Here is a 14616-nt window from a genome sequence, read left to right as displayed (position 1 = left end):
TAGAGCACTAAATTCTCTTTTAAAAACTGTCAAAATTAGTTAACGTGTTCGTTACTTATCGGAATTTACCCTAACGATGCATAGCTTACCTTACTTTAACTGCCTCCGTGGCCGAACGGTTACCATGCCGGACTGCCACGCAGAGGTCCCAGGTTCGATTCCCGGGCCGAGAGAAATAATTATATGGCCTACAATTATTTCTCTCGTGAGTTTGGGTGTAATTTGTGGTTGTCTATGTGTGTGTCCATGGCACCCGCGACACAGGGTTTCCCTAATGCGGGGCTATGTTGAGTGTGTGCGTTATTTATTTATTATTATTATTATTATTTATAGCTGAAATATCATTAAACAATTTCAATATTCTAAAACTGGGTTATGGTTTTTTATGATATCCGCGTTTTAGTTAGCAGACGGCAGAAATGTCAACAAACAAAACCATATGATTTTTGGGGTGTCTACCTCAGACCAGAGATGGACAGTGGGTTAAAACCATGTTAAAACCCGATCTTCTCGCCCGGGTTTTTCTTTTTCATTTCTGCCCAAAATCGTGGGCACAAACGGCGTATATGGAATTTGATATCATTCTATATTTATAAACAAATTTCGATGTAAAAAAAATATTTTTCTAATTTTTTTTTTAAATAGGCAACTCTACACAATACCCACCGTGCAATCCTGTGGATTCTCACTACTACGCTTGCACATTACCTATCTAACGATTTTTTTGTGTCGATTTATCTCAATGCGATTTTCAAGCGAATCGATTCAAAACAAAGGCAAATCTTATCATCTAGACAGCAATAACATTCTGTAATAATATCATTACATTTGAACAAACCTCGATTTACAACTAGATGTCGGGCGTTAACCTGATTTAAACCAGGCGTTTACGAAGTGCCGGGTTAAAACGCAGGTGCTTGCCCATTCGATTACGCTGTTGGATGGACCAGACCATGGACTAGTAACTCAAGACAATTCCTGATGTCTTGTATCTACTGTTTTTTATGTCTAAATTTTGGTTAGACACAGTGAAACTAGTATATTGTTACATGTCAACTTCTATACAACCTGTCTGTTCACAAGCAAATGAATTATCAATTACTTTTATGCAGCAATAAAATTACCATTTATATATATATTTTTCATTATCAGTTATTTTCAACTTCTAATTCATTTGTGCAATTCATTAGAAAATAAAACAATTATAAAAAAAGAATTTCGTATAAATAAATTTCTTCAAGATAAAAATGTGCAGTTTTCACATTATTTTATTCCCAATTTCCCATGCATATTTCTGTAAGTCGGTCATGGCGACTTTTTCTAAAAAAATGTGTGGTCCATATTGAAAGTGTCAGCCAATACCACCAACTACTAGCCTAAAGTACTCCACTGTTGGACAAGGGCCTCTTCAAAAAGCAAACGAGGCATAATTGTCACGGTTAGCAGACTAAACACAAGATTCATATTTCTCTTCCTTGTACATTCAACAACAAGTTGAGTTTTTTACACTTCGGACTTCTACCTAATCTAAGTGGTATAGAGTCGAATTTCAATTATTTGTCTATACGCAAGGCCAAATCGCCACAGTTAATTTGTTACCAGTAGGATTTTCTAACCAATCGCATGACTTTAATATCACGAGTACAGCCGACCAATCATAAAGCTTCCGTATCACGTGATAAGTGGTGGGAAAAACTGACCAATCAAATGGCTTATAAATCAGAGTGATAAAACCTACTGCTTTCATTCTAAAATAAAGTATCATTCACTATCCCTATCAATTAACACGGCCAACATTGGCCATTCATTGGACAACTTTAACTTGAATGAATACCAACGATTACTTTTTCATATTGCAAATAGGAACTCGGAAACGGAGACATAAGGATAAATTTTCAATAGTGATTTTTACAGTGTAGAATAGTTGTGACCCACCGTGCATAATCGGTAAAAGTCTACTTTCCATCTTCCTTTATCGTCCTCGTTCGTCCCTCAAAAGCAATTGTCAATGGCCATTGACGATGGTTTCTGTTTCCATCGTGGAGCCGTTGAGGTTCGCTTCTTTGATGTCAGTCAGCTGTTCAGAGTATTCCGTATATATTCGTTGCCATCGCAGGTGACGCACGAGTAGGGAGAGCATTTCTTCAAGGAGATCATGTTTTTTGAAACCCTGGAAACAAAGAAAGCTTGTATGTACGTAAATTCATAACAAGGCCCGTTTATACGGAGAGTTTCTCGTCTCTGAGATACGATAAAGAACTATCCACATTCATCAGGGCCGTGCCCAAACCGTGGACGGGCCGTATTAGTTTGTATGAATTCCGGGTCTTACCCGGAATTCATGTGTATGGATAATACTTTATCCCTAATGTGTATGGATAGTCCTTTATCGAAATAATTTACAAAAGTTTCTTCGCGATTAGCGCCGTTACACGTGGACATTCGACACTTTTTTTATGATACCTAGTGGCGGGAAGAACAAGTCGTTAACTAAGAAAATTCCTTCAATCCGGATAAATAACTTGTGCTATGGAAATCGGGAACACCAAGACAATGTAAACCAATGCTGCCCTGAAGGTTGAGCAGTTGGGGAGTTCCGCCACAATGTGAGTTTGTGATGAGAGTTTGGACCCTCACCACATCAACTGTTGACCTTCATGACGGAGGACTTTTGGCCGAAGGGTGTCATGTTAAGGCGTTTCCGAGGACGGCCACCGGACACCCACGTTGCGTCACACGTCGCGGTTCATATGTGTAAATAAATTAATTGTAACGTACGATTTATTTATTTACACGTATATTATAGTGTACCTGCCTGTCCCCAGTTACGTCAATTTTTTATGTACTTAAGTGATTTCCCGAATCCCGAACAGATCCAGAGCGACCTAAAAAATATCGTCGTGAGGCAGTCTCCATTTTCTGTCTATGTTCCTCGAAGTTTAGGTAAAAAAACTCAACCTATTCCGATCCCTGGTTATTTTGTATGTCAGTCTATAAGGTATGTATTTATGGGTCTTTTGTAACCTGAATATAAATAATTAGTTTTTCTTCATTGGCCGGGGATCAAACCCGGGACCTCATGAGATGGCGACACCATCAAAACCGGTGTGCATGCCACTCGATCACGGAGGTCGTCATCATCACAAAATAACTATAGTTTCACTGTGCCCGGTCATTTGTGGCATATTGAAGATACATTACGTACTTATGCAGTAAATAAAAATCATCAATAAACATAAAACGATGTTATCAAGACGAGGAACAAGGCAGAGTGGATAAAAGACGGAGACCACAGATAAAACGGATGTATGTTACTTACCAATACTGTTGATTGCCACTTCTTAGGCGTAGACGTACAATGGCTGGGACCCATCATGTCGTCTAAAATTGTTCTCAATTGCTCTTCTGTACCTGAAAGTGTATAAAAAGATTTTTTTGATGATTGATACTATTCTAAGGCTTAATACATGCATATAAAGAAACGTTTCAATCGTCTATTGTCTAACAGTGACTTTTTATTTTATATAATATCAAGAGACGGGACGAACAAGTCGTGCACCTGATAGTAAGCTACACGCCTGTCCATTACAGTTGCAGTGCAATCAGATTTTAAATCGCAAAGGTCTAAAGGGCACTGCGCTCATCACCCTGAGACATAAGTTAATAAGTCCCGTGTGCCTGTACCAAACCAATATATATAATTTCACCAGCACCCTTACCATTTAAAACCGGAAAACTGTAACACTGACATTACTGTTTGGCGGCAGAAATAGGTAAAGTGGCAGTACTTCCCTGGGCGAACTCTTTCACAAGAAGCTCTACTGTTACTATAATTATTAGGTGCGAAAGAAAAAGCTATACTTCTAAATATCCTATTTTCGAATGTGATAAGTACTGTATAATCTATGATATGGCAAAATGAATCTAACACTACCTTTGTTTAAAAACAATAAACTAACTGACAGTTAACATTATTGCTAGCAACACTGACCTTTCAGTTAATATTGTTACTAGCAACACTAAACTGTTACTTAATATTGTTACTAGAAACTAGATACACTGATTATCACACATAGGGTTACCCATCACAAGCTAGAAACATGATTTATAGAATTTTGTTTCTCCGAAAACCTTTAGACTTTTATTGAATAGATTTTGTTTCATTTGTCCGAAAACATGTTACGGTTTTTTCATTACACCATTTAATGTTTCACTATTTTAACATATTGACAAGTCATTATTATCCTGATTTTTATTTCCCCAACAAACCGTTTGACCAATGTATCTAATTGAATATTTGTATTTTGTAATAAAACGATATCCATGATACATTTTTGTTATATTATTTCTTATTACTTACTTACTTTTAGTACCTGTAGGATATATCGCACAATACAACTCGTCAAATTAAAGCACCTCGCATCTTTAGAAAATATGGTAAACGAGATGCAAGTTTATGTGATCGAGTTGTAGTCACTCGCTTCGCTCGATAGGATCGTGCTGCTTTTTCATATACTAACCTAACCTAAACCTACAGGGTCGTACCGTCTAGGTAATGCAAACGAATTCGGCTCTGGCACTCGCCGGTCCCTGCCGCGACACGCTCGCTATGCTCTCTCGGCTCGTGCGGCATTTTCATATACTAACCTAACCTAAGCCTACTGGAGGGGATCGTACCGTCTAGGTAATGCAAACACACAAAAAACAGGCTCTGGTACTCTCCTCGATTCAGTCATAAGTTATTTATTGAATACTCAAGACCATTGTTTTTAAATTACATTTCAGATAACAGCAAAAACATAGCACAATGGTATGACGAAAATTACGTAAGTGGACTTGCTGTGCACCAGCAAAGTACGGTCCAGAATTTTGGAGCTGTACGGTAAAATTGTATGGCGGTATAATTTTATCTAAGAATAGTAATTTTGTCGAAACCAATTTTCAGCAATCTAAATTATATGGAAAACAGACAGTATAATAAACATGATTAGATCAAACAAACTTCTGCCCAAAGAATACGTATGTGTAATAATTATTCTACCAATAGGTTTTCGGACAAACGATACTTCTGCTATAAGACATTTCTGTGTTGCAAATTTATACCAAAACTGTCATCGTAGTAATGAAAAAAAGTTGAACGAAAAGTCGGTTTTCGGAAAAAAAAAATTTGAGTTTGTGATAGGTTACCCACACATAGTTGGTAGATCTGTAAATCAATTAAAACACAGTTTCTATTAAGAATCTGTCAAATTTTTCATAATGTTGCCATAAATTCCATAAATTTCAATTTCCATAAATTTTCTGACAACTTTTGACAGAATTATTACTGACACCGGTGATCGCCATAATTTTTATATTGTTCTTATAAACTGACACTGGCCCAAGCCACTAGGCCGTCATAAAAGAAAAAAATAACAGTAGCGGTTGACAGCGTGGCCATTTATACCATAATTTCTATTAATTACCTGTCAACTGACGGATAATTACTTTCTACTAAATTTGATTGTACCGCAGTCCTTGAATGCAATAGTCTTTGAGCAGTGCTTGTTACCAGCGATGACCTACGGCTCTGAGACGTGGTCACTTACTATGGGCCTCATTTAAAATTCCAAAGTCACGTAACGAGCTAATTAGCGAGCAATGCTCGGCATTTCTCGCTAATGACCCAGATGAATAATGAACCAGAAATGAGGAGATCCGTAGAAGAACGAAAGTCACCGACTTATCCAAAGGATTAGCAAGCTATACAGCTCGCAGAACTGATGGCCGTTGGGGCAGAAAGATACTCGAATGGAGACCAAGAACCGGAAGGCGTTCAGTGAGACGGCCCCCTACTAGATGGACGGATGACCTGGTAAGGGCGGCGGGTAACCGAATGAACGCACGTCACGCCCGATTGGCTAGTCTGGAAATCTTTGTGTGAGGCCTATGTTCAGCACAGGACGTCTTCCGGCTGATATAATGATGGTGATGATGAAATTTGATTGTTAGATTAGTAGTTGTCCCTATCTGCCGACCCGAGCGATAGGGTTTTCCGGAGAGATTACGGGCTCGACGGCAAGACAAGGGTAGAGCGGGCGTCCGGGTCAAGTCCTCCGCCAGTGATACGCCTTTGCTCTAGTGGACCCGGAGTTGGGTATGGACTCGCTGGGGTTTGTGGTTAGCTGCAGCGACGGACATGTTTGTCTGCCCCGCTTGGGTCTATCTCGTGAGCAGCTAGCGCGTCTTAGTAGCGGTCTACTTGAGGGTCTGAAGCGAGAAGACGCACGGGACACTGCGACTGGCATCTCCGGCACTAGCCCGGAGAGCTAGTAGAGGATAAGCTAGATATCCTCCAGCCGCTCAGGTTATTGGGAACTGAAGAGACGTCGATTTTCGGCGTCGGGAAGATACGTGCCTTACAGCTCTGCCATCAATGAGGAGATTTGGTAGTGGACTCAGAGTCAATGGCTTTGGGGTGGCAACCGCTAGTTGTACCTATCTGGTACCTCCGGTACCTATCTGGAAAATAGGGAGGATATTGTACGTGCTTCCGGGGCTGCTCACCCGAGACTCGAGCCCCTCGAAGAACCGGATGAAGTCATGTGACAGAGGTCTGTGACAACCCTGTACACTGGCTGATCTGGGGTCAGAACCCGAACTACACTATAAACACTATAAACAAAACGGCACTATAAACAAAGCTTATGTAGAATAATATGGGACTAAACTATAGCTTAAACAGGAACACTGAACTGGTAACACAAACTAGCAAGTTGAGGTTCCATCCAAAAACTTACACCATCGATTACCACCAACTTATTTGCACGAAGTTTATATCGGTTTGTGTTCATCTTAATGCTTACCATGGTTGACTAGGTGACCAAAGAGTGAGATGATCCAATGTTTGTAGTCTTTAGCGAGTCGTAAGTGCAGGCAGGATGCGACTTGAGACTCTAGCCAGCTGCGTGCTGCACCCGTACTGTACGAGCTGTCATCAAAACAAAATAATTGTATCAACAATCTAGATTATCATTTTACAGCCGAAATGATATTGGATTATTCTATAATGCAGTTTCTTTGGTTTTTGTTTTATGATACCAAGTAAAGGGACGAGCAAGACTTGCGTCTGATGGTAAGCGACACGCCTGTCCATAGCAGTACCAGTGCCACTCAGAGCTTCAATCGTAAACATTTGAGGGGCACTGCTACAGCGTCTGTCACCCTGAGACATAAGTTGACAAGTCCCATGTGCCTGCAATTTCACCAGCACCTTCAATACCGGAACGCTGTAATGCTCACATTACCACTTGGCGGTAGAAATAGGAAGGTGGTAGCACTCCCCTGAACTAACTCTTCGACAATGACCTCTAGTGCGACTAGGTTCGTTTCAGAGCACTGACTTTGGATACGTAATGATGTTAGGTGATTAATAGTATATTGTGTATTCAGGGCGGTAAATAAGAAATTACGAACGAGACTCTATTAGAAGTCCGAGGTCGAAGACTGGGGGCTTTCGGAGCCGAGGTTCGTAATTCCTGTAGCGCCCCTGTTTTTCATCACACTTACACGTAAATAGTGTGCCTTAGTCCAGCGTGACCATGGTCGAGTTTTTGAAATTTGACCAGCCAGAAAAAGTCGCTATTTAGTCGGTTCTAGTCGCAAAAACCTAGATTTAGTCGGCCCGCCGTTCAAAAGTTATAAGGGTATTGCACTGTCCACGATGGAATAAACTTATTCCAGCGGCACCATTTCTCAATCTCGAGAACCACAACACCTAGCTTAGATCTGATTACACTAAAAAAAGTCGTCAATTAGTCGTAAACAACTAGATTTAGTCGTTACACCGTTTTGTAGTTATTAAGGTGTTCTACTGTTCCGCTGAAATAAGCTTATTCTGGCGGCAGAACTGACTAAATAGCGACTTTGTTTCTTTCTGGCTAGACAAATTTCAAAAACTCGACCACGTGAGTAGTATGATTGCATGCAGGCTAACTTCAATATAATGCCCCAAATAAAACCCCTCGGGCCTTTTTTCTTCTCATTACAGCCCGGGTAGCCTCTCTTGGACTCTTCAGCGCCCACTGGGGGGTAGGGACCACTTTGGGCAAGCAAGGTCTAATTGGACAGTGTCATGTGAGATGAGAAATTGCTTACCAGGAGTTGTAGGCGCCGGAGCCGGCGCTGGCCCGGCCGGCCTTGGCGGCGGGGTACAGCGCAAGCGCGGCCCTCGGGGCCCGCGTGGCCGCCTGGCCCGAGCACGCTCGCCACACCGGGTCCCCCACGTCCGCCCAGATCACCCTGCGGGCACGTCGAGGGCAATTTAGAACACTACATATTTTGTCCAGCGAGAGTAAAATTGGAAGTAAAGAAGGAGTAGACATGGAGGTTACTAAATTGTACCTAAAACGCCACTTTTGGAAGTAACGAATTTTAACAAATCAATGCACGCTGTGTACGCACGTCTAGAAGGTCTTAACTAACATTTCAATACGTATTGCCTATTTTATGGCATACGAAATTAATCAATGAAATGTAGTTACCAGTAAACACCATTTTGTAATAATTACAAAATGCCAAGTCTTAATTTTAATTCTCAATCGTGTAGATCACGTAATAGACACTTGTTTCATTAACAGAGATCAAAATAGTATCAATAGGAAGTACTTGTTATTGTATTGTATGTTGTGCTATATTTTTTATTTATAACTGGACGTAGTTAAGCAAAAAGGATACAATCCACAAAATTATCAAAAAATGTATTATGGGTATTAAACGGTTTCTAAAGTCTAACCACTTAGATCAACAAAAAAATCCAACATGTAAACATAAATAAATATCTACGGAGTTAAATGACATTGTAAGTTTTGAAAATAAAACAACAGTAAGAAACACTTTTACATTTCAAACTATTATACTCGAAAATGACTGGATGCGCATTGGATCCTTTTTGTTTGACTACGTCTACTGTAGCCAACCATTTATTTTGCTCTTGACAGCTCGACTACTAATTCATTTAGTGATGACCTAATGCGTTACCGACTCGATTTCTTATACCAATCGACTTTATTTATGAAGAAGTTTTAATCGTAATTTGAATTCGTACAAAAACAATGAATTCGTTAAACAAAAAAAAATTATCTGATTTAACACCGTGACATTTTCAACTTTATTACAGGTAGTAAGAAATGGGGTAACGTGCGACCTCGGTGGAACAGTAAACAATTACAATTTATTAAACATGTACCAAAACCTATATAACGGAGAAATCATCTTGAATAAACTTCGTTACATAATCTATCGCCTTGATAAATATCGGGATCGGAGTTAAAGAGGACGTTGCTTCACTATAGTAAAGAAAAACAGAGCACATGAAGTATTTAATTTTTTGTCTATGGTTGCTTGTCAATAATAATGGAATCTCATAGGCGCTTATGTCAAAAGTATCATAAATGGTTGGACGAAGTTATAGCAATTACTTTGCTACAGTCTTGTATTTAGAAGCAAAGTTTTGTAACTATAAACATGAGTATTTTTTTATTTTTAATCAATCTGGGATTTTCACTCTACAAGTAAGGTAAGTGGATAATGACTGTATATGTTTACTTGAAGATGGTAATGAAAACTGCAGCAGGTTAAAAAATTAATGTACTTACCATGCGAATAATTTCTTGCTGTAGATATAGCTCTTCCCATTACTAAGTGAGATCATAGGGTTACCATCTTCCAGAAGCGCGCAATTTGTTACTGTCACTGAAAAATTAGACACTGACTGAAACTCCTTTTATTGGATAATGTTATCACAGTGACAAAATTGTTTCTTTTTTCCACATTCCAACATTTTTGGCAAAATTTTACCTTACATCATGTGTCGATAAAACTATCGACAACAACTACATGACTATTTAAAAATGTATGAAAATTGGTAACCCTGCAAATGTCATTTTCAAAAAAAGACAGACTATATGGTCGAAACACAAAACTGCAATGCGACGTTGCATCGCAGAAATTTACGAGCTCGCATGACGCATCGCAAGCATTTGCGAATGGGTCCATCGCGCATTCCGGCGATGTGAATCTCCTTTGTATTTCTTCCTATACTTTCTTGTCAATAACGGCACTGCAACACCCTTTTCACGATCCATGTCGCTGTCTACTTTAAAAAATATGTTAAATACGAACCGTGTCTTGCCGCACGAAATCGCGTCGCAGCAATTCGCATCGCGCCGATTCGCAGTTTTGTGTTTCGACCCAAACAAAGCACAATACCTAAAGTGTCTTACTCATTCTTCTCAAGAGAACTTGCCTTGTGGATGAATAGAAGAGTTTAATCAATATGACGATTTCACGTGTCATTTTCTTATCTATGAATAAAAATTAATTTGAATTTTGTGGATACGAACCGCCATGAGTAAGAAGGTTTCTGAAGCTTAAAGGTCGCACGAGACACGTCGCCGTGGCCAAGTCCCACATCGTGAGCTCCGCGTGTGTTGTCACCGCTACTAGCGTGTCACCGCTCAGTGTGAGTTTCGCCGCTTGGGACAATAGTGCTAAGAAAGGAATATGTTTATCGAGTTCTTAGGTTTTCGCGATTGTTACACATAGAAAAAGAAACTAATTTTCCGGATTTATCTCGCGTATATTTGTTTCTTCAAACAAACCAACGTTTCGGGCCCTTTACAGGTCCCATGGTCACGGTTGACTGAGGTAGTACAGTCATTAACCAGTTATGTCTAATATTAATGCAAACAAATAATATAAATAGTGAAAAAATAGGGATATAAATAGATAATAAATTGTTTGTTTTTGTTAATGTATCGTACTGACCGATGGGTGGCAGTGCTCTGGTGGCGTGCGTGAGCTGTATCCGCCACGCGTGCAACGAGCCGTCGGCACACGCTAGCGCTGCCCAACGTGCACAGCACGCGATGCACGTCACCGTGCTGCCTGCACACAATACAATATTGTTTTCGGAATCATATTTAGTAGATGGACGCTTATGACCTTGACTGCGACACCCTAAAAAACGGAAAATTCAACAGAGCCTCAGGGCGACTTTGACAATGCGACCTCTTTCATTGTCATCCCACCTTTTTACCACCCTTTTCTCTGGTTCTTGGCTACCTACTTTGAAAATTTGAACAATTCTTGAATTCCTTTTCTTCGTCACTCTTACTTTTCTTCATACCATCGCCACTCTCTACTAAATAAGGATGGCGATATCCCGTCTATTTTGTGACCCAGTGTTTTTGACGACGTGCATTAAGGAGACCTATCAATAGTTGTGGTTCATAATCAAAGCATCAAAAAAGCTGGGATTATAAAGTTGATATAGGTTATGTTTACAACATTGCTCTGTATTTCGCTTCAGATGTATGTTCGTAGTAGCAGAAAATAACAAGTTTTCTGTTTGTTCCCAAAAACAATAAAGAACTTCCCGAATATTCCCAAATCTGCCAAACTTTGCCACATTTAATGTAACTTATCATGTTCTGCAGCAATGGAAATGAATAAATTAAATCTGCCAAAATGGCAGTAATCTGCCACAAATGGTCACACTGTTCTCAATATCAATGTGACATTGGCAAGAGGTCTCTTGTGAAAACGTTCCTTTGCAACTTTCATTATCTCTCATTTAAATGTTGTCTATATATTTTTGTTACATTGAGTTTTATTTTTTGCTTTATGTCAATACTGTTTAATTGATTATTTCATTACGTATTTCATAGCTTTAATGTTTTATGTGTGTACTATAAAATAACCAATAATTCACGTAGGTAAACATTCAATCATGCTTAAAATGAAACGTATGTACAAGAACGTTACGTAATCTATGGTCGAACTGAATAAATTGCGTTGTGTTCTTGCATCTACTCTAAAATACAATGTTTTACATTTTTTATATTCCCGACTTCTAAAAATATATTGATAACAAGGCTCAAACTAAAACGCAAAATTATACTAGCAAAGTCCATGAACGGCTCTTCGACGTTATTGGGGCAGCTTTCGCCATTCTTTTAGATTTCATATCAAATTCTGACCATTGAAAATCATGTAACCTAACTGCTTGTAAAGCACAATAATTGCACAAATACAGACCCTTTTGGGGTAAGTTCCTTTTTGCCACGTCTAACCTGTATGTAATTGAAGTAGGGAGAGTTTTTGTATGATTGTACCTGTATTTATACCGTAATCTTGTTTTGTTACAGTCTTTACGTTTACCTTTCTTCCTTTTCCTGTTCTTTACCTATTCCTATTTGACAATAAATGGTGTGGACGGAGCCTTTACTCAAAACCCTCGGTCACAGTGCCAAGGCCCAGAACGCTACTGGACACTTCCCCTAGAATAATGCTTAATTAGGGGGTTCTCCGTCTTCACCGGCAGAACGGCCATTAGGTATGAACTGCCTGTGTATTGGTTAAAAACAATACAACACAATGCTCTTTTTTACGTGGTCACTCTCAATACAAAAAGCATTTCCATAATGTTAACAAAATGTAATACAGAGCGCATTTATGGACCCTGTCGGGCACAGCAAATGAGTGGGAGGTATTTTTAGTAATTGAGAATTAATAATACATTTTTCACATCCCATGTGTACAGTCATATACACAAGATACCTGACCGCCCAAGCCGACTTTGTCGACCTTTTGGTTCTGAGCACAAATATGTGGAGAAAATTATTAAACACACTTAGGGTCGTATTCCAGAACTCTCCTCAATGCTCAAGTCAGAATCTGAGTATGATTTCAAGCACTGGAAATACGACCGTAATGGCTTTTGGGGTGTATTTTTATAGAGCATTAATCAATTCCTAATAATAAGCAGGGACTTGACTATGATTTCGAGTGCTTTAAACCATACTCAATTCCTGTCTTGAGCATTGAGCAGAGTTCTAGAATACGACTCTTAATCTTTAAACTGTGATCTGTAAAATTTATTTTGGTATGACTTCCTGGTCGTCTCATTAGTGAATGACATTGTAAGAAAGATTTTACGCAAATTTGATCTTTAACGTATGGTTCTTATTTAAATGCAGAACACAAATTTCAACCAGCTTTAGTAAGGCCGTCGTATCTCGGTCGGTTTGGGCATGGTAGGGGATCAGTATCTCATGTATATTACACACTGTACTGTACATTACAGCATCTACTCCAAAACTACGTAACTTTAACTGCCTCCATGGCCGAACGGTTACCATGCCGGACTGACACGCAGAGGTCCCAGGTTCGATTCCCGGGCCGGGAGAAATATTTGTATGGCCTACATTTATTTCTCTCGTGAGTTTGGGTGTAATTTGTGGTTGTCTATGTGTGTGTCCATGGCACCCGCGACACAGGGTTTCCCTAGTGCGGGGCTATGTCGAGTGTGTACGTTATTATTATTATTAAAAAACATTCTGACGGTTTGACCGTAGTTAATTTGAGTTCCAGTGAAGAATTATTCCGAATTATTAAAAATGCCTTCCTCTCATTTGCTGTGCCCGACACGATCCATAAATGCCCTCTGTATTATATTTTGTAACATCTTTTTAACATTGTGGAAATGCAATAAAGCATTGAAAGTGACCACGTAAGAGAGAGCATTGTGTTATATTGTTTTTCACAAATACACTCCAAATTTTTAGGTTTAGCTGCAAGTCTAGAATAGTCATGACCGCGTTACACCTGGCTAAAACAAGAAATTGAAAAAATATTATTATACATCACGATTGATAATAATTACCTAAATAAGTTTCCCAAACTGGATCTGGTGATGCCGAGTTGTTAGGTAGAAGCTGGATTTTGGATAACGCGCCGTAGTGTGTATTGCAGGCCTTGTTAACAACCTGCAATGTTATGTGTTAATAATAAAATACAATTAATTGTGATACTCAAGAGTTAGAAGAAAGCATAGGGATATTGAATCGCGTGTTTTTATTTTTATAAACAATAAGAACCGGATTCCACGCACTAAATAGTTTAAATCCATCACGCTACATAATCGTGCCGCTAGCCAGTCAACCTGTGGGCACGGAGCGTGAACTGTTCCGAAACATCGGGAAAATTAAAAATAAATCACATCTATAGAAATTTAAATTTGACAATCATTTGAATTTCAGAATATATTTGCTTATATTATTTTCATTGTAATAATTAATTAAATGAAATTAATGGTAATCAAATTGTATATCTTAAAATTTCATTACTGCGCTCTTACATGTACATGTTTGATATCAACTACTATAAGTCCTAAATGTAACAACGTGTTTCGCAATAAACGATATTATGATTATTTTTAGACTCTCGCCTCTCCCAAGGCCTAAAAGATAATTTTGAATTTTTAAATGGGAGAGTTTGTATTCCCCGGCAACGGCTCAGGTCAAGAACTCAGGTTCAAGACTGCAAAGTCTGTATGAAAATCCATTACTGTCCTTTTCTGCAAACTTTTAAATCTACCTAGTAATAATGAACTACGTAAATAGGCAAGAGAAAAACTCATAACAGCGAGAATTAAAAATAATAATCTGTACCGCTTACTTAAAAAAAAAGAAAATGGCGGTAACACAATAGAGTGTTCCTTTTGTTTTGTCGTTTTTTTTTTTGTATTTTGGTCGCGAAAATGAGTGCTAGTGAGAAGAACGATAATGAAAATAC

At 38.9% G+C, this 14616-nt stretch overlaps 1 protein-coding gene across 1 annotated transcript in view; it reads right to left on the bottom strand.

The window, feature by feature from the left end:
• Window positions 1-1257: 1257 nt before the first annotated feature.
• The window catches only part of LOC113237375 (protein HIRA homolog), a 31296-nt gene continuing 17937 nt past the window's right edge, over window positions 1258-14616 (bottom strand). The window contains 9 exon segments of the mRNA XM_026473804.1: window positions 1258-2170; window positions 3320-3411; window positions 6846-6970; window positions 8151-8182; window positions 8184-8280; window positions 9636-9732; window positions 10383-10529; window positions 10807-10926; window positions 13706-13808. Coding sequence (XP_026329589.1) covers window positions 2006-2170; window positions 3320-3411; window positions 6846-6970; window positions 8151-8182; window positions 8184-8280; window positions 9636-9732; window positions 10383-10529; window positions 10807-10926; window positions 13706-13808 — 978 coding nt within the window. The 3' untranslated portion in view covers window positions 1258-2005.

The sequence above is a fragment of the Hyposmocoma kahamanoa genome, unplaced genomic scaffold (genome assembly GCF_003589595.1).
Source record: "Hyposmocoma kahamanoa isolate Upper Pololo Valley unplaced genomic scaffold, ASM358959v1 93, whole genome shotgun sequence".
Lineage (NCBI taxonomy): Eukaryota > Metazoa > Arthropoda > Insecta > Lepidoptera > Cosmopterigidae > Hyposmocoma > Hyposmocoma kahamanoa.
The sequence above is the reverse complement of the archived record's forward strand: the minus strand, read 5'-3'. Positions and strand labels throughout refer to the sequence as shown.